Here is a 24,208-nt window from a genome sequence, read left to right as displayed (position 1 = left end):
GGTAACTCCAGGAACCCGGGACCCGTCTGGGCGGCAGATGTTCGCTTGCGCCAGGATGCCGTCCGACCTCCCGGCCCCTCTGCTGCTCCTACCTCCACCTGCTGTACCGGTACAGCTGTGTTGTGCGCACCAGTGAGTGGACCACAAGCCACATCACGAAAGTGCCCAACCGAGGTGAGTGTCTCTGAGATGGTGGAGGGTGTTGGAGACAGCAGTGGCGTTGTGTCGTGAGCATCGTCCGACTCAGAGTCCATGGTACTCTGGGATGGCGGTTCGTCTCCACCCGTCCACTGTGTGTCAGTGTCCTGTATTTCGGTGTCGTGTGTCGATGGCCTGGGTAGGGCTGTCCTGGGTAGGGCTGTCCTGCGTAGTGGTGTCCTGGGTAGGGCTGTCCTGGGTAGGGCTGTCGTGGGTAGTGGTGTCCTGGGTAGGGCTATCCTGGGTAGTGGTGTCCTGGGTAGGGGTGTCCTGGGTAGGGGTGTCCTGGGTAGGGCTGTCCTGGGTAGGGGTGTCCTGGGTAGGGCTGCCCTGGGTAGTGGTGTCCTGGGTAGGGGTGTCCTGGGTAGGGGTGTCCTGGGTAGGGCTGTCCTGGGTAGGGCTGTCCTGGGTAGTGGTGTTCTGGGTAGGGCTGTCCTGGGTAGTGGTGTCCTGGGTAGGGCTGTCCTGGGTAGGGCTGTCCTGGGTAGGGCTGTCCTGGGTAGTGATGTCCTGGGGCGTCCTGTGGGTGTCGCATGCCAGAGGGGCCGGGTCTCTCCCTCTCTCTTGGCCGCCCTGGGGCGTCCTGCGGGTGTCGTATGCCAGAGGGCTGGGTCTGTCCCTCTCTCGTGGCCGCCCTGGGGCGTCCTGTCGGCGGTCGGCATCCGCGGGGACGGGTGCCTCAACGTTTGGTCCTGCAATACACAATACAGCTGCATGGTTAGACACGCGGGCGGTGATCGGGGTTATGGGCAATATGGGGAGGGGGGATATGGGGGAGGGGAGATATGCAGGATATGGGGGAGGGGGATATGGGGGAGGGGGAATATGGGGGAGGAGGGATATGGGAAGGGGGGATATGGGGAGGGGGATATGGGAAGGGGGATATGGGGGAGGGGGATATGGGGGAGGGGAATATGGGGGAGGTGAGATATGGGGGATATGGGGAGGGGGGATATGGGGAGGGGGGAATCAGGACGGGCCATGGGTGGCTCACTTGCTGGGTGGGCCCCCAACCTCTGCATCGGCAACCTCCTGGTCCTCATGTCCTCCTGCCAGTTCCAGGGCCCTTTCCTTTGAACGGTGAGTGGTCTCTCGTAAGCTGGTCCCCCTCCAGCCCTCTGACGCTCCCTGTTGTTGTGTGCACGCTTCTCCTGTGGGGGGGCAGGTGGGTGGGTAGCAGGGGTAAAGGGCAACAGTGTTAGACAGGTATATGAATGCACGCCAGCGGTTGCAAGTATATTGGCAGAGGTGCGCAGCACATTAAGGTTAGGGTTGGGTTAGGGTTGGTTGCACCTGGGGGTGTGCCGCACATCAGGAGGGTGGGAGGATGACTCACCCTGCCTGCCCTGACGAGGTCGTTCACCTTCTTGTGGCACTGGGTGCCTGTCCTTGGTGTCAAAGCCACAGCGCTCCACAGGTGCCGGCTGAGGCGTGGGGCGACCCTGTGGCCATGTCCGGGGTACAGGGCCTCCCTCCTCTCATCTACTGCGTCCAAGAGCACCTCGATGTCGCGCTCCAGGAACCTCGGGGCTGCGCGGCAGGCGGCCATCTTAGCGGGTCTTCCAGGTGGGGAGGGGGCGGGTGGGGTTGCGTCTTTTGTGTTGTGACGCCGCGCGGAGTGATGCGCGCCGTTTTTGGCACCGGGTCCCAGCCATCGCGCCGGTTTTCGGAGAATCCCGCCCCACATGTCCATTCTCCTGCACGTCCAGCAGCAGACGGCGCCTACCCATCCCGGGGGGCACCCTCTCCTGATCCCGAGGAGAATGCCTCTGAGGAGAGCTCCGAGGATGCAACCTTTAGAATCACGGCACAGCTGTCACTCCCACGCTCCAACAGCACAGATACACACACCATACTGGTGATGATGAACATCTGGTCGAGGCAGGAACCCCAGGTGAGACAGCAGTTGGAGGTCTGCTGAGTCCCTGGACCCAGCTGGGTCCAGTCCTGATGCTGAGGCTGTGGAACAGTATTACTCGGAGCTGATGGAGATGATAGGGACCAACCTAGACATTCAGAGGATGATGTCAGCATCACTCCAGCAGATCCATAGCCGATTCGAGGAGTCCCAGAGGCTACGGGTACAGGAGATGGAGCCAGCAATCAGTGGCACCGAGGCTACACTGCTCGGGTGGCGACCGCAATGGGGAGCCTGGTGCATGATGTTGGCACCATGAGTGAAGGTATCCAAGGATGGGGAATGGGACTATTTGGCGCCGCCCTTTTGGCGTCAACCTTTCGGCGCCGACCTTTTGGCGCTCCAACAGTCCGGGCGCTGGCCTTTTTGGCGCTGGCCTTTTTGGCGCCGCCAACAGGAATCCAACAGTCCGGGAGCTGGTTTATTTACTGAGTTCATTTCTCTCAGTTTGTTGCTGACTGTCTCTCACCATCCGGCAAGTTCCCGCAAACTCATACACTGCTCTGTTACAGACGTTGTTAACAGATATTGTTTCAGGTACAGAACCTTTAGTTTGGGCATTTTGTTATTTTTCCCGAATCTAGTCTTATCTGCTGATTTACTATTTGATCCGTACTCTGCATATTAACGTATGTACATTACCGCTATACGTATTTTACTGGTGCCTTACACATAAGAACCCGAGGGCTAAAGATTATAACAAATTCGTAAGGAAACAATATCAGACAGATCATGACGTCTGTAACAGAGCAGTGTATGAGTTTGCAGGAACTTGCCGGATGGTGAGAGACTTGGACAATAAAAACTACTCACAGGATAAGAAAGTCAGCAACAAACTGAGAGAAATGAACTCAGTAAACAAACCAGCTCCCGGACTGTTGGATTCCTGTTGGCGGCGCCAAAAAGGTCAGCGCCAAAAAGGCCAGTGCCAAAACAGATGAGCGCCAAAAGGTCGTCGCCGAAAGGTCGGCGCCAAAAGGGCGGCGCCAAAACGTACCTGACCCCCAAGGATGTTGGTGACGGCCATGACTGAGGGTCTCGGCAGTATGTCTGCCTCACTGGGGGATGTCACCTAGTACAAGGCCGACCTTGATGGGTTTCTGCAGGACATGTGCCGCTCTCAGATGGGAATGGCTGAGGCGCTGTGGAGCTTGTCCCAGTCGCTGAGGAGCTTCGCCAAGGGCGTCATCATGATGGTGCAGACCATGGGGTACCAACCTGGAACCATCCCATGGGGTGGTGACGGTGGCCACCAGATCTCCCGAGTTCCACTCCTCTAATGAGGCCGCATCTCAGAGTCAGCACACAGGACAGAGTGGCACGGTTGTGCATGTGCCGTCGACAAATGAGCCATGGCGCTCCAATCCCAGAGCCCCCAGAGGATACCGGCCAGGGGCATCAAGGCCACAGAACAAGGTAAGAAGCTGGCTGCCTCCACCTCAGATATGCATCCTGGGGACACACCTAGATGTAGTGGTAGAGTTAGGAGAATAAACCACATTGAGGATTGTGGCGCTAACAATTGTACACAAAGACTCGAGTGAAGTACAAGAGAGGCTTTATTGCTGTGAGATGCTATTCCTCCGGCGGCAGCTGTAGAATAGTATTTCAGTGAAGCTGGCGCATTTTTATACACAAGCTCCCTGTGGGCGGAGCTAGCCGGCAGGGCTTACCGGAGAAACCTGTATTACAGGTACGGCCATACATCCCCCTACTGCAAGCACACATATCTACAGTGGTTGTATCACCACATTCACCCCCTGTAAAAAATGAGTCCGGCGGGGGTGACGTGGAACTATAATACAAAAGGTGATCTATGTACAAAAGGTCCAAACAACAGAAAACCAAGAGTCCATCCGGTTAGAAGGTCACAGGTTGAGCCGAGTCGGCGGTCGAACGTTCCGTTGTGATCGGCGTAGCTGCGGTGGCGACGTCGGCGCAGGTGGTATAGGCGATGACGGTGCAGGTGCTGGCGGTGTTGGTGCTGGTCAGTGGCGGGATGACTCCGAGAGTGAGTCGGAATCTTCCGTGTCCTCCAGTATGGGCAGGGGATGAGGGATGGGGACGAATAGGGGGGAACCGGGGAAAAGGAGGGTGGCGCGGGGGGGGAAAAAGGGCGTGGGATCGGCACTTGAGGGAGCCAGGTCCCTGAGCGAGACTGTGTCCTGGTGGCCATCGGGGAACTCTACGTGGGCATACTGGGGGTTGGCGTGGAGCAGGCGTACTTTGTCCACCAGGGGTTCCGCCTTATGGTGCCTGACATGCCTATGGAGAAGGACTGGGCCCGGAGTCGTGAGCCAAGTCGGGAGTGACACCCCGGATGTAGACTTCCTAGGGAAGGAAAAAACACGTTCATGGGGTGTACTGTTAGTCGCGGTGCACAGTAGTGACCGAATGGAATGGAGCGTGTCAGGGAGGACCTGCTGCCAGCGAGCAGCTGGGAGGTTCCTGAACCGTAGGGCCAGCTGGACGGCCCTCCATACCGTCCCGTTCTCCCTCTCTACCTGCCCGTTTCCCCGGGGGTTGTAACTGGTCGTCCTGCTGGAGGCGATACCCCTGCTGAGCAGGAACTGACGCAACTCATCGCTCATGAATGAGGATCCCCTGTCACTGTGGATGTAGTCGGGGAAACGGAACAGAGCGAAAATGGAATTCAGGGCCTTGATGACGGTGGCAGATGTCATATCCAGGCATGGGATGGCGAAGGGGAACCTAGAAAATTCGTCGACCACACTAAGGATGTAGGTGTTGCTGTCGGTGGAGGGGAGGGGCCCTTTGAAATCTACGCTGAGGTGTTCAAAGGGGCGGGACGCTTTCACCAGACGCGCGCGATCTGGCCGGTAGAAGTGTGGCTTGCACTCGGCACAGACCTGGCAGTGACTGTCCGTACTTCCTCGACGGAGTAGGGCAGATTGCGGGCTTTGATTAGGTGGTACAAACGAGTGACCCCCGGATGGCAAAGGCTCTCGTGCAAGGCACAGAGCTGGTTCACTTGTGCGCTGGCACATGTACCTTGGGAGAGGGCGTCTGGGGGCTCGTTGAGCTTGCCGGGGCGATACCAGATCTTGTAGTTATAGGTGGAGAGCTCGATTCTCCACCGCAATATTTTGTCATTTTTGATCTTGCCCCGCTGCGTGTTGTTGAAAATGAAGGCTACCGACCGTTGGTCAGTGAGGAGAGTGAATCTCCTGCTGGCCAGGTAATGCCTCCAGTGCCGCACCGCTTCACCGATTGCCTGGGCCTCCTTTTCAACAGAGGAGTGTCGAATTTCGGAGGCGTGGAGGGTGCGGGAAAAGAATGCCACGGGTCTGCCTGCCTGATTCAGTGTGGCGGCAAGGGCGACATCTGAAGCGTCGCTCTCTACTTGGAAAGGCAGTGTCTCATTTACTGCGTGCATCCCGGCCTTGACTATGTCAGAGCGAATACGGGCGAAGGCCTATTGTGCCGCGGCCGTGAGGGGAAAATGTGTGGACTGGATTAGTGGGCGGGCCTTGTCCGCGTATTGTGGGACCCACTAGGCGTAGTAAGAAAAGAACCCCAGGCAGCGTTTGAGAGTCTTGGGGCAGTGGGGGAGGGGGAGCTCCATGAGGGGGCGCATGCGGTCAGGGTCGGGCTCCAGTAGTCCGTTTTGGACTATGTAGCCGAGGATGGCCAAACGGCCTGTGCGGAACACACACTTCTCCTTGTTATACGTGAGGTTAAGGAGGGATGCAGTGTGGAGGAATTTAGCAAGGTTGGCGTCATGGTCCTGCTGGTCATGGCCGCAGATGGTGACATTGTCTAAGTACGGAAAAGTGGCATGCAGTCCGTACCGGTCAACCATTCGGTCCATTTCTCGTTGAAATACCGAGACCCCGTTTGTGACGCCGAAGGGAACCCTAAGAAATTGGTACAGGCGACCGTCCGCCTCGAAGGCAGTGTAGGGACGGTCCGACTTACGGATGGGGAGCTGGTGGATTTCAGGTCAATTGTAGAGACGACCCGGTACTGTGCAATCTGATTGACCATATCAGATATGCGAGGGAGGGGGTACGCGTCGAGCTGCGTGTACCGGTTGATGGTCTGGCTGTAGTCCATGACCATCCTGTGCTTCTCCCCAGTTTTAACCACTACCACCTGGGCTCTCCAGGGATTGTTGCTGGCCTCGATGATACCCTCCCAAAGCAGCTGCTGGACTTCGGACCTGATGAAGGCCTTGTCCTGGGTGCTGTACCGTCTGCTCCTGGTGGCGACGGTCTTGCAATCTGCGGTCAGATTGGCAAAAAGGGAGGGAGGCTCGACCTTGAGGGTCGCGAGGCCTCAAACGGTGAGGGGAGGTAGGGGTCCACCGAATTTGAGGGTGAGGCTCTGGAGATTGCATTGGAAATCCAGGCCCAGTAAGAGTGACGCGCAGAAGTTGGGGAGAATGTACAGGCGGAAACGGTCGAATTCCATGCCCTGTACAGTAAGTTTAACCAGGCAGGAGTCCCGGATCGGGACAGAGTGGGAACCGGAGACTAGGGAGATCTGCCGGTTGGCGGGGTGGACCGCAAGGGAGTAGCGCCTTACCGTGTCCGGGTGAATGAAGCTCTCGGTGCTCCCGGAGTCGATGAGGCAGGAGGTCACGTGGCCGTTGACGAGCACCGTCGTGGAAGAGGGTGCCAGGTTGCGAGGACAGGACTGGTCGAGCGTAACGGAGGCGAGTAGCGGGCGATCAGCCGACTAGTCTGATGAGTCCGACGAGTAGCGGCAGCGACCCGGGCGGGTCCCATTGTCCCGTCCCAAGGGGAGGACAAAATGGCGGCATCTGGAGTACCTGTGTGGAAGAAGATGTCGGCGGACAAAATGGCAGTGCCCATGGAGCGCACGTTGTGGGGGCAGCTAAAGATGGTAGCGGCCACTGATCGCACGTGGGGTCGGGGGCAGCGGACGGCAGGGCCCATTGTGCGATCGGCTGAGGCGAGGCACGATACGGGCATGATAGTGGCAACTGTCCGGGACTGACACACCGCTGCAAAGTGGCTTTTCTTGCCACAAGCTTTGCAGGTCGTGGCGCGGGCCGGGCAGCGCTGGTGGGGATGCTTCTGCTGACCACAGAAGTAGCATCGGGGACCCCCGGGGTGCGCGGTGCGGCGAGCAGCGCAGGCATACTGCGCGGGGGGGCGGCTGCTGGGGGGGGCCGTTTGCGGGGTGAACGAGGGGTAGGACGGGTGGACCGAGTGGCTACCGGGGTAGGATCGCGCACTACGGGAGGCAGCTGTCATTGATAGCTCCAGAGTCTTTGTAGCCGCGAGATCGAGGGCGGCCCCTTCCAGGAGTCGTTGCCGGATGGGGTCCGATTCAGTGCCCGTAACAAAGGCATCCCGCATGAGTAAGTTTGAATGTTCCGTGGCCGTGAGGGCCTGGCCATCGCAGTCTCGTACTAGAGGTATAAGGGCCCTCCAGAAGTCCTCAATCAACTCACCCGGCTGTTGGACGCGAGTAGAGAGTAGATGTCTCGCAAACAGGGTGTTCGTCGACTGTGCGAAGTTTTCCTTGAGCAGTTCCATGGCCCTGGCATAGTCAGGCGCATCTCGAATTAGCGGAAAGACGCTGGAGCTTAGTCTTGAGTGAAGAAGCTGTCGTTTTTGAGCCTCAGTTGGGGGAGGGTCTGCTGAAGAGATATAGGCCTCGAAGACTGCAAGCCAGTGAACAAAGTCTTTCTTGGCGTGGGGCGACTGCGGATCCAGCTGCTGGCGTACAGGTTTGATCCTGATGTCCATGGTGTAAGGAAAATCTCACAGCAATAAATTGTGGCGATAACAATTGTACACAAAGACTCGAGTGAAGTACAAGAGAGGCTTTATTGCTGTGAGATGCTATTCCTCCAGCGGCAGCTGTAGAATAGTATTTCAGTGAAGCTGGCGCATTTTTATACACAAGCTCCCTGTGGGCGGAGCTAGCCGGCAGGGGCTTACCGGAGAAACCTGTATTACAGGTACGGCCATACATCCCCCTACTGCAAGCACACATATATACAGTGGTTAGATCACCACATGAGGGCACCAAGGGGAGGGAGGAAGGGGTAAGTAGGGTGAGGGGTGGGTGAGGGGGTGGGGGTGCACCATTGGGAGAGTGGGGAGATTTATTGAACAATAAACACCCTTGTGCACAACCAGTCGGAAGCCTCTGCCGCTTTCTTCCGCAATGCAGCACCGCGTGCAGGTGTGGAGTGTGAGCCAGCACTCAGCAGACACGCAGGGGTCAGACTATGGCATAGATTGAGGAGCACCAAAGCCCATCTCTCTGCAGGTTATCATTAACCCACTGACACAGTCCCAGCACCCTGGAGTGATGTGACACATACCGTGGAAGGGTGGGAAATGAGGGTGATGGATGGGTATGGATGCGATGATGGACCAGGCACGTCCTAGGTTAATCGGGCCAGTTTGAGGGCCTCCCTGGCCATCAGGGCTGGCCGGACCTTCACCGCTGCCGCCTATCCTGCAGCCTCCGGCTGGGCCTCAAGTTCCTACCCGGCCTCGTTCTCCAGCCCCTGCTGCTCTGGCACCTCCTCATCGTCCTCGTCCGCGTCCACCTGTCCTTCTCCTCCTCCACCGAGGTGGCCACATGTTCCTCGTCACTAAACTCTTGCTCATTGCCCTGCTGCTGTGCAAGGCTGTGGAGGACACAGCAGAGCACAACAAAACGGGCGACTCTCCGTACTGGAGTGCACCTTCGGAGCGGTCGAGACATTAGAACGGCATCTTGAGGAGTCCGATGCACTGCTCAATGACAGTCCGAGGGTCTCCGCATCAGTCTCCGGCCTCCGGACTGGTGTCATTTGCCAGGTCCTTAGTGGATATCCCTTATCCCCAAGAGCCAACCATCCATTCTGGGGTGCTCCTCGAAGAGGGAAAGGATGACCGACTGCCCCAGAACACACTCCCTGGGAAGCGGGCACACACGTGCATTAACTTTACCGGGTGGTCGTACTCGAAGCTGTGTGTTGAGGGAATGGAACCCCTTTCTGTTAATATAGGGAACCCCCAGATGGCCCGGTGAGCGCAGGGCAACATGCCTGACATCCATGACTCCCTGGACCTGGGATGTCCGGTGATGGCAGTGACAGTGCTGCCGTGTATCTTGTTGGGCCTGGCCCATGTCAAATACGATGTAGTCTTCTGCCTGGGCACACAAGACATTTGTGACCTTCTGGATGCACCTATGGGCTGTGGCCTGTGAGATACTACACAGGTCCCCGCTCGAGCCTTGGAATGATCCTGTGGCATAAAGGTTCAGGGCCGCAGTGACCTTAACGGCCACCGGGGGCGGATGTCGTTGTCCTCCTCCAAGTGATGCCAAGTCCGCGAGGATATGGCACTGATGCCGCACCGTCTCCTTGTTGAGGCAGAGTCTCATGCAGCACATGCTGTCTGTCATTTGTTCGAATGACCAGCGACACCTGTACAGCCTGGGCCATCGTCGCCCTCCACCTCTGGGTCCCTCCCGAGCCTCATTGGCGACCGGGTCCTCAGGGTGTGAGGTGGGGTCTGGCACATGGGCCGCTGCCTCGAGCATCTTCAGACGCTGCTGCCACCTTCTCCGGCATCTGGCCGCATTGTGTAGTTCCAGCACCACTCGGGCAACCGCTACGTCCAACATCCCTGCCATAGCATTCAATATCTGTAAGACACTGGGAGAGGGTGTGAGATCGACAAACAGCAGTGCCTCCCACCCCGGGATCTTCCATTCCCCCATTGATTCCCCCCACCACCACCTGGAACGCCCTCCCCAGGTACTCTGAGCCACAGCAGGCCCTCCTGATGTGCCCCAGGCCCTGTACCCCAGGCCCGGTACCCGCTCACAACATTACCCGGACCGGGTGCTGCCCCCCTCCCCGTGACACTCACCCACCCTCTGGCCATGGACATGCCACTGGAGTTGTGTCCCATCGCCTGGGTGTTCGGATGTTGGCTACTGCGTGTGTGGTATTGCCTCCCGCAGTGTTCAGGTGCACTGTCCAGGCATCACGTTGTGCCCCATATGTGTTCTTTATTTGAAGATAAAACAATAAACATTCAATGTTAACTGGGTGGCTAAGGAGAAATTTGACCTGTATGACTGCTGCTGTCTCCTGTCTACCGAGTTATGATATTGTACATTACATCGTATCTACTGGTGGTAGCAATGGATGGAAGTTTACAATGTGGCCCGTTAAAATTACATATAGATACATCCCAACAACTTCCAACTCATGTTGAGGTAAATGTCGATGGTTACAGCAGCCATGGTGGAGACGTCTTGAGCAACCCTGAAGTCAAAACCAAGGGCTTGATCTAACTGCAACAGAGTCCGGTTTCGAGCACTTTTGGCCAGATGTTTCACGGTGCTCGTAACTCTTCAGTGTAGTAAGAGATCAGGATGCCATTTTTAAATGGTGCCCGGATCTCTCGTATCACCCCGGCGGTGCAATCCCCAAAGCCCCTACTCACCTATAAGGGGGTCCTCAGGCCTCCCTCGCACCCCACCAAGGGGCTGGTTTAGCTCACTAGGCTAAATCGCTGGCTTTTAAAGCAGACCAAGCAGGCCAGCAGCACGGTTCGATTCCCGTACCAGCCTCCCCGGACAGGCGCCGGAATGTGGCGACTAGGGGATTTTCACAGTAACTTCATTGAAGCCTCCTCGTGACAATAAAGCGATTTTCATTTTTCATTCATGGGCAGGCCACCTCCAGGCCCAATCACTGGCGCCGGCACAATGTCAGCCTGGCACCATAGCCGTGCCCCAGCCAGCCTGATAGTGCCACACGAGCACCTTGGCAGTGCCAGACTGTTACCTGGGTGACAGTGCCAAGGGCGTCTGGGTGGCACTAGCCGTGCCGGGGTGTCACCCTTCCCGGAAGCCAACTACCCAGTGGCCTCCGAGCCCCTGGGAGAGCCCCACAAGTGCCATTCTGGGGGAGGGATGTGGCCAGTAGATCACGCCCCAACTCTTTTTCACACACAAAGCTACTTGAAACAACTCTGAAAATGTTCAATCATTCTACCAACTCAGAGAGATCCAAAAAAAGTCAATTAGCAATTAATGATCATTTTGAATACCACTGGAGGGGGACCCTTCTACAGAACATATTCCTTTTCTTTATTTTTCATGGGATATGGGCATCACAGTCAAAAGGTTAGCACTGCTGCTTCACAGCTCCAAGGTCCCGGGTTCAATTCCAGCCTCGGGTGACTGTGTGGAGTTTGCACTTTCTTCCCGTGTCTCCGTGGATTTCCTGCGGGTGCTCAAGTTTCCTCCCACAGTCCAAAGGTGTGCAGGTTAGGTGGATTGGCCAAGTTAAATTGCTTCTATGTGTCCAAAAAGCTGGGTTGGGTTACTGGGTTACAGGGATAGGGTGGAGGCATGGGCTTGGGTAGGGTGCTCTTTCCAGGGGCCGGTACATACTCTATAGGCTGAATGGCCTCCTGCACTGTTAATTCAATGATTCTATGATTAGCAATTATTGCCATCCCTCATTGTCCTTCAACTGAGTGTCCTCTGAGGCCATTTCAGAGTCTACCACATAGGATCTAGAATCACATGCAGGCCAGACCAGGTAAGGTGACAGATTTCCTTCTTAAAAGAGTGCAAGGTGGAGTTTTAGAACAGTCTATGATAGTTTCATTGTCACCAATACTGAGACTATCATCATTCCAGATTTATTAATTGAATTCAAATTCCACCAGTTTCCAAAGTGGGATTTGAACACACATCTCCAGAGCATTAACCTCTGGATTACAAGTCCAGAGACATTGCCAGTGCATAAACTGTTGTTGATGTTGCGGAAATGGTCTTAGTTCGAGCTGCAAGGTTGGAAAATCCAGCACTGGCATCAAATGAGCGTTCCGCAGTGACTGATGTCACAATCTGCCTGCTCTGTACTTCCGGAGCCAAAACTACTGAGCCTACGGAGCCAAACTTTACAGTCACAGAATCTTACAGCACAGAGGAAAACCATTCAGCCACGTCTCCCTGCTGGCTCTTTGAAAGAGCTGTCCAATTAGTCTCAGTCCCTACTCTGTACCCAGTGCATTTTTTATTATTCCCTTTCAAGTATTTATACAACACCCTTTTGAAAGTTATTATTGAATCTACCCACACCATCCTTTCAGTCCATGCAGTCCAGACCAGAACAATTCATCTTGTAATATGGGGCTGGATTCTCCGTTTCTGGGACTAAGTCCACACACCTTCGAGAAACTGTGGCCTTTTACGCCAGAAAAACTGGCATCAAAAGGCCATAGATTCCCCGTTTTGCTGGGGGCTAGCAGTCAGCTGTCGTAGAGCTCGCAGCTCTAGCTGCCGATAGGGCCCCCTGCACTTCCGAGTCAGAGGCCATGCATGCGCACGGCGGCGGCCACCAGCGGCCGCGCTGTGCTCCATTGCGGACTCAACTCGCGGACCTGGACCGTCAAAATAGTGACTCACATCGGCCACTCGTGCGCCCCGGGCCGCCCGCACACATTGCACCAGCCCCGAATGAAGCCCCCACTGCCTGCTGATCAGCCCTCCCCCAACTGTGGTGGCCCCGGACTGAGTCCGCAGCCGCCACGCGAGGATTACAGACTTTGGGACCACACGAGTCCCATGCTGTCGGGAATTCGACAAGTTGGGGACAGAGCATCGCGGGGCGGGCCTCAGGAAATGGCATGAGGCGGTGGTTACTCGGCGCTGCACACTCCACGAGTACATTAATTTTCGGGGATGGAGAATTGAAGAACCTGTGCCGCTCCCGATTTCGAGAATCAAAACGGATTCTCCGCCCCTTCGCCATACGTGATTTCGGCGTCAGAGTCGGAGAATCCAGCCCATGATTTTTCCTTATCTCACCTCATGTTCTTTTGTCAAGTTTGGAAATATTTATTTCCTCTCGTTGGTTTCTCAGTTTTAACACTTCTTAGATTGCCTTAAACCACTCTGCTTTAGGGAGAATCAGCCCAGCTTCTCATGTTCCTCCCTCAGATGATCAAATAAATTACATTACATTCACCTGAGGTAAATTTGTGTTTGAGTTGATAAAAGATTGGGGCTGGTTTGTTGATCTTTGTTCCATGCTCCCTTTTGCTTTGAATTGATATCCGCTATATTGTGCAGTGTTTATAAAGAAATTTGTTCATAAAAGAAATGAAATGGAAATTTCATCCTCTCTGCAGGTTGGAAGCTACACCAGGTTGCTCAGATGATTATATTAAAATATATGATGGACCTTCAACAAATTCTCCAGTGCTTTCCACAATATGCAATGGACCAAATCGTGCATTTACATCATCGTCCAACGCTCTGACTATTCATTTCCAATCTGATTCACAAAATAACGGTCCTGGCTTCACTGCAAATTACTACGAAGTGTCTGCAAATAAAAGTAAGTATTAAATTACTTCTCTTGATCTGTGCAGAATTGATAAGGATTTGTTAAGATCTCCATTCATTATGCCTCACATTATGCTGCTCTTATTATAAAGAGCTGTACAGAATATACAGCACAGAAATAGGCTAGAAATAAATTGTGTCCATGTGCCTTCTCAACATGAGATTCCTCCTTTTCCAGCTGCCTCATCTCAGCCTGTCAGCGTATATTTCTAGTCTCTTCTTCCAAGTAGAACATAGAACATAGAACAGTACAGCACATAACAGGCCCTTCGGCCCTCAATGTTGTGCCGAGCCATGATCACCCTACTCAAACCCACGTATCCACCCTATACCCGTAACCCAACAACCCCCCTTAACCTTACTTTTATTAGGACACTACGGGCAATTTAGCATGGCCAATCCACCTAACCCGCACATCTTTGGACTGTGGGAGGAAACCGGAGCACCCGGAGGAAACCCACGCACACAGGGGGAGGACGTGCAGACTCCACACAGACAGTGACCCAGCCGGGAATCGAACCTGGGACCCTGGAGCTGTGAAGCATTTATGCTAACCACCATGCTACCCTGCTGCCCCATCTGGGGAAAAGTAGTCATCTACTTTTCCATAGAAAGTATCGAAGCGATCTATCTCAACCATTTCCTGTTGTGTGTTCCATCTCTGGATAAAGACTTTTCTTCTTACTTCACAATTGGATGTATTAGGAACTGGCTTATATTTTGGGTCCATATTTATGGATTCTCCAGTATACACACTGTTCAAATCATTTACAGTTTTGAAGATTTCTGTTAGCTCATTGCCAGGTTTCTTTTCCAAAGAAAAATACCCGACCTGTTCAGTTGTTCCTTGGGGCTGTAATCTCTCAGTTCGGGGCACCATCCCTGTTCATCAAATTTGTACTTTCGCCATTGTTTCTGTGTTTTCTAATACAATGGAAGATAGAACTGTGCTCAGTGAATTTAGCAAGGCCTCACCAAGGTCCTATACATGCTGCATAACTTCATTACCACTGGAGTATCCAGCCTAGAAATAAATCTGAGTGCTAAATTATTATTTTTGATTATTTTATTGGCATAAAATACTGTTTTTTAAATAAATTTAGAGTGCTCATTTTTTTTCCAATTAAGGGCCAATTTAGCGTGGCCAATCTACCTAACCTGCACATCTTTGGGTTGTGGGGGTGAAATCCACGCAGACACGGGGAGAATGTGCAAACTCCACATGGACAGTGACCCGGGGCCGGGATCGAATCCTGGTCCTCAGTGCTGCAGGCAACAGTGCTAACTACTGCTCCATCATGTCGCCCCGCAATGCAGTTTTTAATGATTTATTCATCTTTGTGCAAAAATCCCTTTGCTTTCCTAACCCAGTCACTAATTTTTATTATCTCAGGTTTAAGTGATGTTTCTACCTTTTTTAAACCAAAGTGCATTGTCTCAAATATCTATCTGAAATTCATTTTTTACTTAACTGCTTAGTCTATAAGCTTTCTAATATCTTCTCCAATGGTATCATTTGTAAAACTTGATGTTGTCTTGCTTGTTTCTGAGTCAAAACCATAGATAGAATTTATGAAAAAAAGTGTGCTCAGCCCTGATCCTTGTGGAACCACACTTTCAAATGTTTTCCAATCTGACTACCCTTCACCTCCAGTCTCCACTTCTTATTTTTTGATCAATTTAATTTCCATTCAGGCAATTATCCCTGATTCCATATATCCTAACCTTTGTTATGGATCCACTGTGGTAACTTCTTGATGACATTTGAAAATCTAAGCATATGACATTTAATATGTTAACATCTTCACTGATTTCTATCAGGTCAACATAGGAACACAGGAACAGAAAAACATAGCAGGAGTAGGCCATTCCACCGGTCAACCCCGTTCCGCCATTCACGCAGATCATGGCTAATAACCTATTGTTGTGTCATTTTCATCCACTATCTCTATATCCCTTGGTGTGATTAGTATCCAGAAATCTATCGATTTTGGTCTAGAACGTGGTTTGTGATTGTAGTTCCACTGTCCTCTGGGGTAGAGAATTTTAAAATTCACCACTGTCTGAGTGAAGAAATCCCTCATTTGGGTCTAGAGTCAGCCAGCCACATCTATCCTGTCACATCTTGTATGAATTTTGTAAGTTTCAATGAGATCACCTCTCATTCATCGAAACTCTGAAGAGTACAGGGCCAAATTCCTCAATATCTCTTCCTGAGACAATCACACCATCCCAGGAATCAGTCTGACAAACCTCCATTGTACTCCCTCTGTGGCAAATGTATTCTTCCTTCGATAAGGAGACCAAAACCGGACACTCTACTCCAGGTGGAGGCTCACGAAGGTTTTACACAATTGCAGCAAGATATCTTTACTCCTGTACACAAATGCCTTGACACTGAGAGACAACATACAATGTGCCTTCCAAATTGCTTGCTGCACCTGCGTTCTAGCTTTTAGTGACTCACGAACAAGGACAGTCAGGTCCCATTGGACATCAACACTTCCCAATTTCCGAACTTTCCACCATTTAAGGAGTACTCTGCCTTTCTGTTTTTTTCTACCAAAGTGTATATCTTCTCACTTACTCACATTACCTTCTATCTGCTGTGTTTATGTCCAATCACTCAGCCTGTCCAAATCCCCTTGTAGCCTCCTTGCATCTTTCTCACAATTTACATGTCCACCTAATTTTAGCAAATTTGGTCTCCATATCCAAGTGATTTATTTAGATTGTGACAAGCTGTGACCCCAGCACTGATCCTTGCGGTTATCTACCAGTTAAGGCCTGCCAACCTGAGAATTACCCTTTTATTCCTACTTAAGTTTTCTGTCATTTAACCAATTCTCAGTCTATCCAGTGTTATGAAGCAAGATTCAGTAATTCAGCATCTGTGATGACTATTTGCAACTTTAGTTTAATTCTCCTGAAGTTTTCTGTCCATTCTTGCAGTGTAGGTTCCAGTATCTTTCCCATCACTGACATTAAGCTGACAAGTCTAGAGTTCCAAGCTTTTTCTGTAGAAACAAAATGACCAAGCATTTAGCAAATTTAGCAAATTTAACAAAGCAGTGGCCCCAATCAGGATGTAATGAGGACATTTATGGCATGTTCACAACTCCAGTCTTTGAAGAGATTGGAGACACCCCCCTCGTTGGACAGTGGGAGGAAACCGGAGCACCCGGAGGTAACCCATGCAGATGCGCGGAGAATATGTAGACTCCGCTCAGACGAGTGACTCAAGCTGTGAATAAAACCTGGGACCCTGGAGCTGTGAATCAACAGTGCTAACCTCTGTGCTACCAAGCCAATCACTGTGCTGCTGTTGCCCCTTAGAACATAGAACAGTACAGCACAGAACAGGCCCTTCGGCCCTCAATGTTGTGCCGAGCCATGATCACCCTACTCAAACCCACGTATCCACCCCATACCCGTAACCCAACAACCCCCCCCCCCCCCCTTAACCTTACTTTTATTAGGACACTACGGGCAATTTAGCATGGCCAATCCACCTAACCCGCACATCTTTGGACTGTGGGAGGAAACCGGAGCACCCGGAGGAAACCCACACACACAGGGGGAGGACGTGCAGACTCCACACAGACAGACAGACAAAGACATCCTTCTTTGAGGGATGGAGATTCTGATTCCAATCGGAGGCGGTCTTACACTTTTGGCATCCCAAACTCTCCGTTTTTGTGGGGCCCCCATGATGCCACGCCCCATCCTCTGGGGAGATGGACACAAACAACATCAAACATCAAACACAACCTGCAATGACATCAATGTCTGCCTGACCCAGCCCACCCTCAGCTCACCAACGCAAGTCACGAAAATACACAAATGACTGCTAAACTGTTTTAGTTCTTTTTAATCTTATGAAAGAAAGCCTATAATTAATGGTAAACCACAATGCAAGCAACAACCCCCCGCATCAAAAAAGTACACATATGACCTCTTAACTGCTTCAGTACCTTTTGACTTATAACAAGCCTGAAATTGATGAGTTGGAATTCAATCCTACCTGTTGTTAGCATGATGGTAGATAGGAATTATTGCGATCTGTGTATCTTGAGGAGAGCTAATGGTATGACTGCTGTACAGCACAGGACAGAATGAACTAGAAAAAGTCCAGTTGAGCAGCAAATACTCCAACGAAGTGGAGTGTCTATTCCAAATTTAGTATCAGTGGCTCTGCTGGCAACTGTGTCGCAGGACTCCATTTTTTGTCCAGAAAAGACTCTCTGATGGTCAGTAAAGAGCAATAGGGGACGGCGGTTACTCACTGGTTATAACTGTCTGCATATGACCACCAGTCATTACATCAGACCAGCGTATGCTCCCTCTTGAAAAACAGAATTTAAACTGGAGAACATGGTAAAGGGACAGATTTTTTAGATTTTCTTGCTTCATCAATTGTTTGCAATCCATGGCAATTTAGATGGCTTTTCTTCGCACTTTTTCTTCACAAAATAATCAATGAGATCATTGTAGGTAAAATCTTGTAAGAATGCATTTTCAATTGTCAGTATTGCTGAGCTTATCCAACGTTCCTGACTCATTGTATTTCAAAAATCATTTTATCAGAGCTAAGGGGGTAAATACTCAAGGAGAGTATTGGATATTGGAGGCCAAAAATGCAGCATATTTTATGTTTCTCTCATTTTCTCATTTCATTGTTGTTACTAGATACACAATGTGGAGGAACACTTGACGATGATAGTGGAACATTTACCAGCCCCAATTATCCACGGAGCTATCCAAATAATGCAAAATGTACTTGGTATATATTTGTGGACAGAGATGAAAGAATACAGTTAATCTTCATTGATGTTCAGTGAGTAACAGTGTTTCTCCTCCGTGTAATTTTATAATGTCAGAGGTATCTATTGGCTAATAACCATGGCCAATGGATTTATTGAACTTTTTTAGCCTCTCGTGCCTTCTAAAAATCTGCTGTGAACCTTGCTGGTGTCTCACAAGCAGCTGCACACCACTGTATCTTGCAGATCACACATACCCTTATTGCGATAGCTGAACAGTACAATTAATTTCATACAGATGGTACCTCCTGGGCACATCGCGCAGAGGATTTTGTCACAATAGCTGAACTCCCTGGAGTGCAAGGTATCATTGATTACACCCATGTGGCCACCAAGACCAGTAATCTTCATCACCTAGAAGAGTTTTCACTTCTCCAAAGATCAACTTGTCTTCAACAACAACAAAAGCTTCATGCACATGTGTGTTCACTTTCCTGCTGTCAACAGTCAGCTTCCAGGCAAACCTTTTTCTCTCCCCGATAAATCCAGGTTCCCTGTAGGCAACGACTGCTGAGAACCCCCTTTCATACTATTGTGCATCCTTGGACTGAAGGTCTCTCTCTCAGATCAGGGTGTTGAGTTTATGGTTGGAAGACACTTTTGCTAAGCTTTTGTGTGACAAACACATTTTCTTGGTGATAAAGCACCAGGCAGTCGACCTTTCCACTCCTTGTGCCCTAATCTCGGCATTTCCTGAAGCTGTTTAGCTTTATTGATCAGCAAAGGAAGTTGAACATGGTTCCAACATTGAAAATTAACAGAAACAATTTAATTGAAAGAAAATATACCAAAATATATAACATTCAATTTGTAATTTTGTCTCAGCAAACCGAGACAAAAATATGAATCTTAGAACTGTAGCTGAAATTAATTTGGAGATTGTGACAGCCACCTTCTCAGTCAATCCTGGGTGTCGAAGAAGCAGAAACTATAAGGCAGTTGAGAGAGATGATGGGCTTGTCATTGTATATGTGGAAACTGCCATGTTTAAATTACACTACACTTGATGTAAACCCTCAGTTAAGTTTGCGATTTGGAACAACTGCCTTTGGAACAGCAATATCTTCAGCTGTCTGAACCAAGGCTTCCCAAACTGTTGGTCCTGATCCCAAATGCGGTCATGAGATGATATTTTAGGGTCATGAGCTCTGAGGAAGCAATGAGGTCACACAAAGTCTTAGGCATTAAAATGAGGCCAAACTGGGAAATAGTTTGCGAAGCACTTATCTGAGCTGAGCGACAAAGTAAATCAAATTCAGCATCTTAGATTGTGGCCTGACGTTTCCTCCATGGGCACAATGGGACTGTGGTGAATGTATAAGCACTAGTAATTCACCAGTATACTGTGTTGCATTATGCCATACCATTAACCCTGTGGGCTCCATGTATGGGCCACTGTGTGGCTTCACCCCAGGGGGAGATGTGGAGCATGTACGGGCTCTGCCCATGGCTCTGTCCCTTGTAGGAAGTATAAGAGCAGCTGACCTGCGGGACCGCCTTCAGTAATGTACCAGTCGCAGGCAGGCAAAGTTGTAAGCTGATTAAAACCACTGTTTACTTCGACTCGAGCCTCTGAGTGAATTGATGGTCGCCTCAATTTAATCAGCTTAGAGAACTACTATGGAGTCAGCCCTCAAACCTGACAGACTGGAACTCGATCCACAGGCCGCGGAGGCGAAAGAAATGTTTTCACATTGGCTTCGGTGTTTCAAGGCCTACCTGGCCGTGTCGTCGACATCATCCGTCATGGACGAACAGAGATTGAGTCTTCTCCACGCCTGGGTGAACCATCGCATTTCTGTCCAACTAGACGAAGCCACCTCCTATACTGAGGCCCTCGCGACACTCGAACGCATCTACGTGCGGCCCGTGAATGAAGTCGACGCGGGACATATCTTCACCACTCGCCGCCATGCCCCGGGGAGTCGCTAAATGACTATCTGCGCGACCTCAAAGCCCTCGCGCGCGACTGTAACTATCAGGCCGTTACAGCCACTCAGCACATGGAACTCGCTGTCCGAGATGTTTACGTTGCGGGGGTCTGATCGAACTATGTGAGGCAGCGCCTGCTCGAAAAGGGGGCCCAAGACCTGGAGGACACGGTAAAACTGGCGACCTCGCTGGAGGTCGCTTTTCAGAGTCTCACTGCATTCCCAGCCGATCACGCGACCCCCTCGTGGGCCCCCGACCAGAGACTACCCCAGGCCTGCGCCGCGCAGCCGCCCGCCCACCACGGGGGGGCTACCCTGCCATTTTTGCGGCCAGCCCCTATCCCGCGGCACATGCACCGGCACGGATGACGACCGACTACAGGCTATCCCCGACGACCTCTGCCACCCAGGGGTCACCCGGCTCACCCATTACATCAAGGCCCGCAACCTGCCCTTCTCCACCGAGGAGGTCAAAGCTGTAACCAGGAATTGCCAAATCTGTGCGGAGTGTAAACCGCACTTCTATCGATCAAATAAGGCCCACCTGGTAAAGGCTTCCCAGCCCTTTGAACGCCTCAGTATTGATTTGAAAGGGCCACTCCCCTCAAATAATCACAATACCTATTTCCTTAACATTATAGTCGAGTTCTCCCATTTCCCGTTTGCCATCCCATGCCCCGACATGACCACCCCTACCGTCATCAGAGCCCTGCACAGAGTCTTCACACTGTTTGGATTCCCCAATTATGTCCACAGTGACAGGGGCTCATCCTTCATGAGCGACGAACTGCATCAGTACCTGCTTAGTAAGTGCATCGCCTCGAGCAGGACTAACAGCTATAACCCCAGTGGTAACGGGCAGGTGGAGAGGGAGAACGCCTCAGTCTGGAAGACCGTCCTACTGACCCTACGGTCTAGGAATCTCCCGGTTTCCCACTGGCAGGAGGTCCTCCCTGATGCGCTCCACGCTATTAGGTCCCTCCTTTGCACGGCCACAAACCAGACTCCTCATAACCGCTTGTTTATCTTCTCCAGGGGAACTACCACAGGGGCCTTGCTTCTGCCCTGGCTGAGGACACCAGGCCCTGTCCTCCTTCAGAAACTCGTTCGGACCCATAAGACCAACCCCCTGGTAGAGAGTGTCCAGCTCCTGCAATCGAACCCACATTATGCATACGTAGAACACCCTAATGACCTGCAGGATACCATCTCCCTCCAAGACCTGGTACCCGCATGCTCCTCCACCACTACCACTAATGTACCCCCCACACTATACCCCGCCTAACCCCCCATGTCCTGCGCCCCCGCACCTATTTGGTTTCCGCGCTCCCTTCCACCCGGCACACCGGTCCGCAGGAATGAAGCTCCGGAAGAGCAGATCCCGGAGTCCACCACCGGGCCAACACACTTCCACAGCCATCTGAAACGGCCGCGACACCAGTGCTTCGTCGGTCACAACGTACGATCCGGGCGCCGGACCAACTGAATTTGTGAACCCGTCACCCCCGCCGGACTTAATTTTTTTTACACGGGGGTGAATGTGGTGAATGTATAAGCACTAGTAATTCACCAGTATACTGTGTTGCATTATGCCATGCCATTAACCCTGTGGGCTCCATCTATGGGCCACTGTGTGGCTTCACCCACAGGGGGAGATGTGGCGCATGTACGGGCTCCGCCCATGGCTCTGCCCCTTATAGGAAGTATAAGAGCAGCAGGCCTGCGGGACCACCTTCCAGTCGCAGGCAGGCAAAGTTGTAAGCTGATTAAAACCACTGTTTACTTCGACTCGAGTCTCCGAGTGAATTGATGGTCGCATCAGGGACATTTGGTCTAAAAATGCCCCCATTTGGCATCCATTTTGCCGATGTCATGACATTCTTAAATATCATACCAATCTGATTAGGCTCTTTGATCATGTTTTTTGATTGTGCTCAAACTGGAGCACCCGGAGGAAACCCACGCAGACTCGGGGAGAATGTGCAGACTCCGCACAGTGACCCAGCATGGAATCGAACCTGGAACCCTGGTGCTGTGAAGCCACATGTGCTACCGTGCTGCGTAACATGTGTAACTTGCAAGTAAATTAGAACTCATTTGGGAAAAACGTGGTGGACTTTAACCTGGTGTTGTAAGACTTCATACTATAATTAATCAAGGCAGAAACTCTACGAGATATGACACTTCAGCAAGTAACATAATATCTACGTACTGACTGGCCCAAAGGAAAATGTGCAAACCTTTGCAACATCAAAGGGGACTTGACAACCATAGACAACTTTCTTATTGAAAGATGTGTCATAATATACATCTATGTATATAATGGAGTGCAGAGAGGCAGTGATTGGCACACAGGATGACCAGTAAGCATACAGGACAGAGCAGTCAATCACCAGACAGGACACAACCACTATAAAGTCAGAGGGCACCAGTTTTCCCTCTCTCTCGGGACCCAGCCTCTGAAACAGTCAGAGCTCGTGAGCTAACCAGTGTAAACACCATGTGGTAGCTAGTAAGCCTGCTCAGGCTAGTGTCAGGTCTCAATTCAAGTCAGCATAGTGTCAACCCACTGTTGAACATGTAGAATAGTTTAGATGTTAAATAAAATCGTGTTGCATCTCATCAAGTGTTGGAAGTCTGTCTCTCGCTACATTGCATCAAGTGCAGTCTACATCGACCCAGCCAGCCCAACACATCAAGATGATTGTATAGTAATTCTATCATGTCTTAGACAGGACATTCTCGCACACATCCATGAAGGACATCAAGGCACTGAGAAATGTTGAAGACGAGCACGGCAATCGGTGTTTTGGCCTGGCATCAACAAAGATACAGACAACTACATGAAACAGTGTCACATACGTCAGACTCACCAACTGACAGAATGTAAACAGAACTTAGTGGAAAATGAACTAGTTACTCAACCAAAGTCGAAGTGGACATATTTTACTTTCAAGGCTGTGATTATTTAATAATCATTGACTATTACTCAAATTTTCCGGAAGTTGTCAAGTTATCTGACTCAACAAAACATTCAGTTGTCAAGGCAACAAAGGGTGTATTTGTCAGATATGGCATTCCAATTACTGTTGTCACAGACAATGGACCATGTTTTAGCAGCCTAGAGTGGTTACAATTTATTAATCAATATAACTTCACACATGTAACTTCTAGCCCACTATACCCACAGGCAAACAGGAAAGCAGAGAGAGGGGCAGGAATTGTGAAGAAGTTTCTCAGAAAAGCTATGGAGGACGAAAATGACTCTGACTTAGCACTGTTAGCGTACAGGGCTACACCATTGTCATCAGGGCTTTCTCCAACACAACTGGGACGATGGGATGAAAAATACGGACTACGTTATCAATTCTCATTATTCCAAAACAAAGATCAACAAGTCATGCATCAAAAAATGCAACAACTGAAGAACAAACAAAAGAAATACTACGATAAAAACTCCAAACTACTGCCTACACTCAAAGAAGGTGATATTGTACCCATTCGTAATCCTGAAGGTGGATGGAGGGACACTGCACAAATACTCAATGAGCTCACACCAAGATCATACTTCATCAGACCACAATCTGAAAAGACTTTTAGAAGAAACATAAGAGATTTCCTGAAACTTAAACAACCTATTACATTCACAGAATCAGCTACCACAAGTCAAAAACTCATATTTCCTGCAAATATTCCAAAGTTATATTGTTAAATGAACCAGACAATTCACAGAACACTGTAGTAACATTAAGAAGGTGTACAAGACGTAGGAAACCTCCAAATAAATTACATTTGTGAATTTGTAAAATAACATTGGTCCTATCATTGTTGACATGCTGTATAATATTGTAAACGAGAAAACGTATAGACAACATTTTTTTCAAAAGAAAGGGGGATGTGACATTATACAAAAGTACAGCATGTAAAGAGTTAATGTTACGTTAAGCCTAGCCACTAGAGGGAGC

At 50.8% G+C, this 24,208-nt stretch overlaps 1 protein-coding gene across 1 annotated transcript in view; it reads left to right on the top strand.

The window, feature by feature from the left end:
* LOC119979709 (cubilin-like) overlaps positions 1-24,208 on the top strand; it is a 225,388-nt gene that overhangs the window by 150,923 nt on the left and 50,257 nt on the right. The window contains exons 17-18 of the mRNA XM_038822269.1: positions 13,273-13,481; positions 18,179-18,326. Coding sequence (XP_038678197.1) covers positions 13,273-13,481; positions 18,179-18,326 — 357 coding nt within the window. The remainder of the gene's footprint in view (positions 1-13,272; positions 13,482-18,178; positions 18,327-24,208) is intronic.

The sequence above is a fragment of the Scyliorhinus canicula genome, chromosome 16 (assembly GCF_902713615.1).
Source record: "Scyliorhinus canicula chromosome 16, sScyCan1.1, whole genome shotgun sequence".
Lineage (NCBI taxonomy): Eukaryota > Metazoa > Chordata > Chondrichthyes > Carcharhiniformes > Scyliorhinidae > Scyliorhinus > Scyliorhinus canicula.
This window is presented reverse-complemented; position numbering and strand designations above follow the sequence as displayed.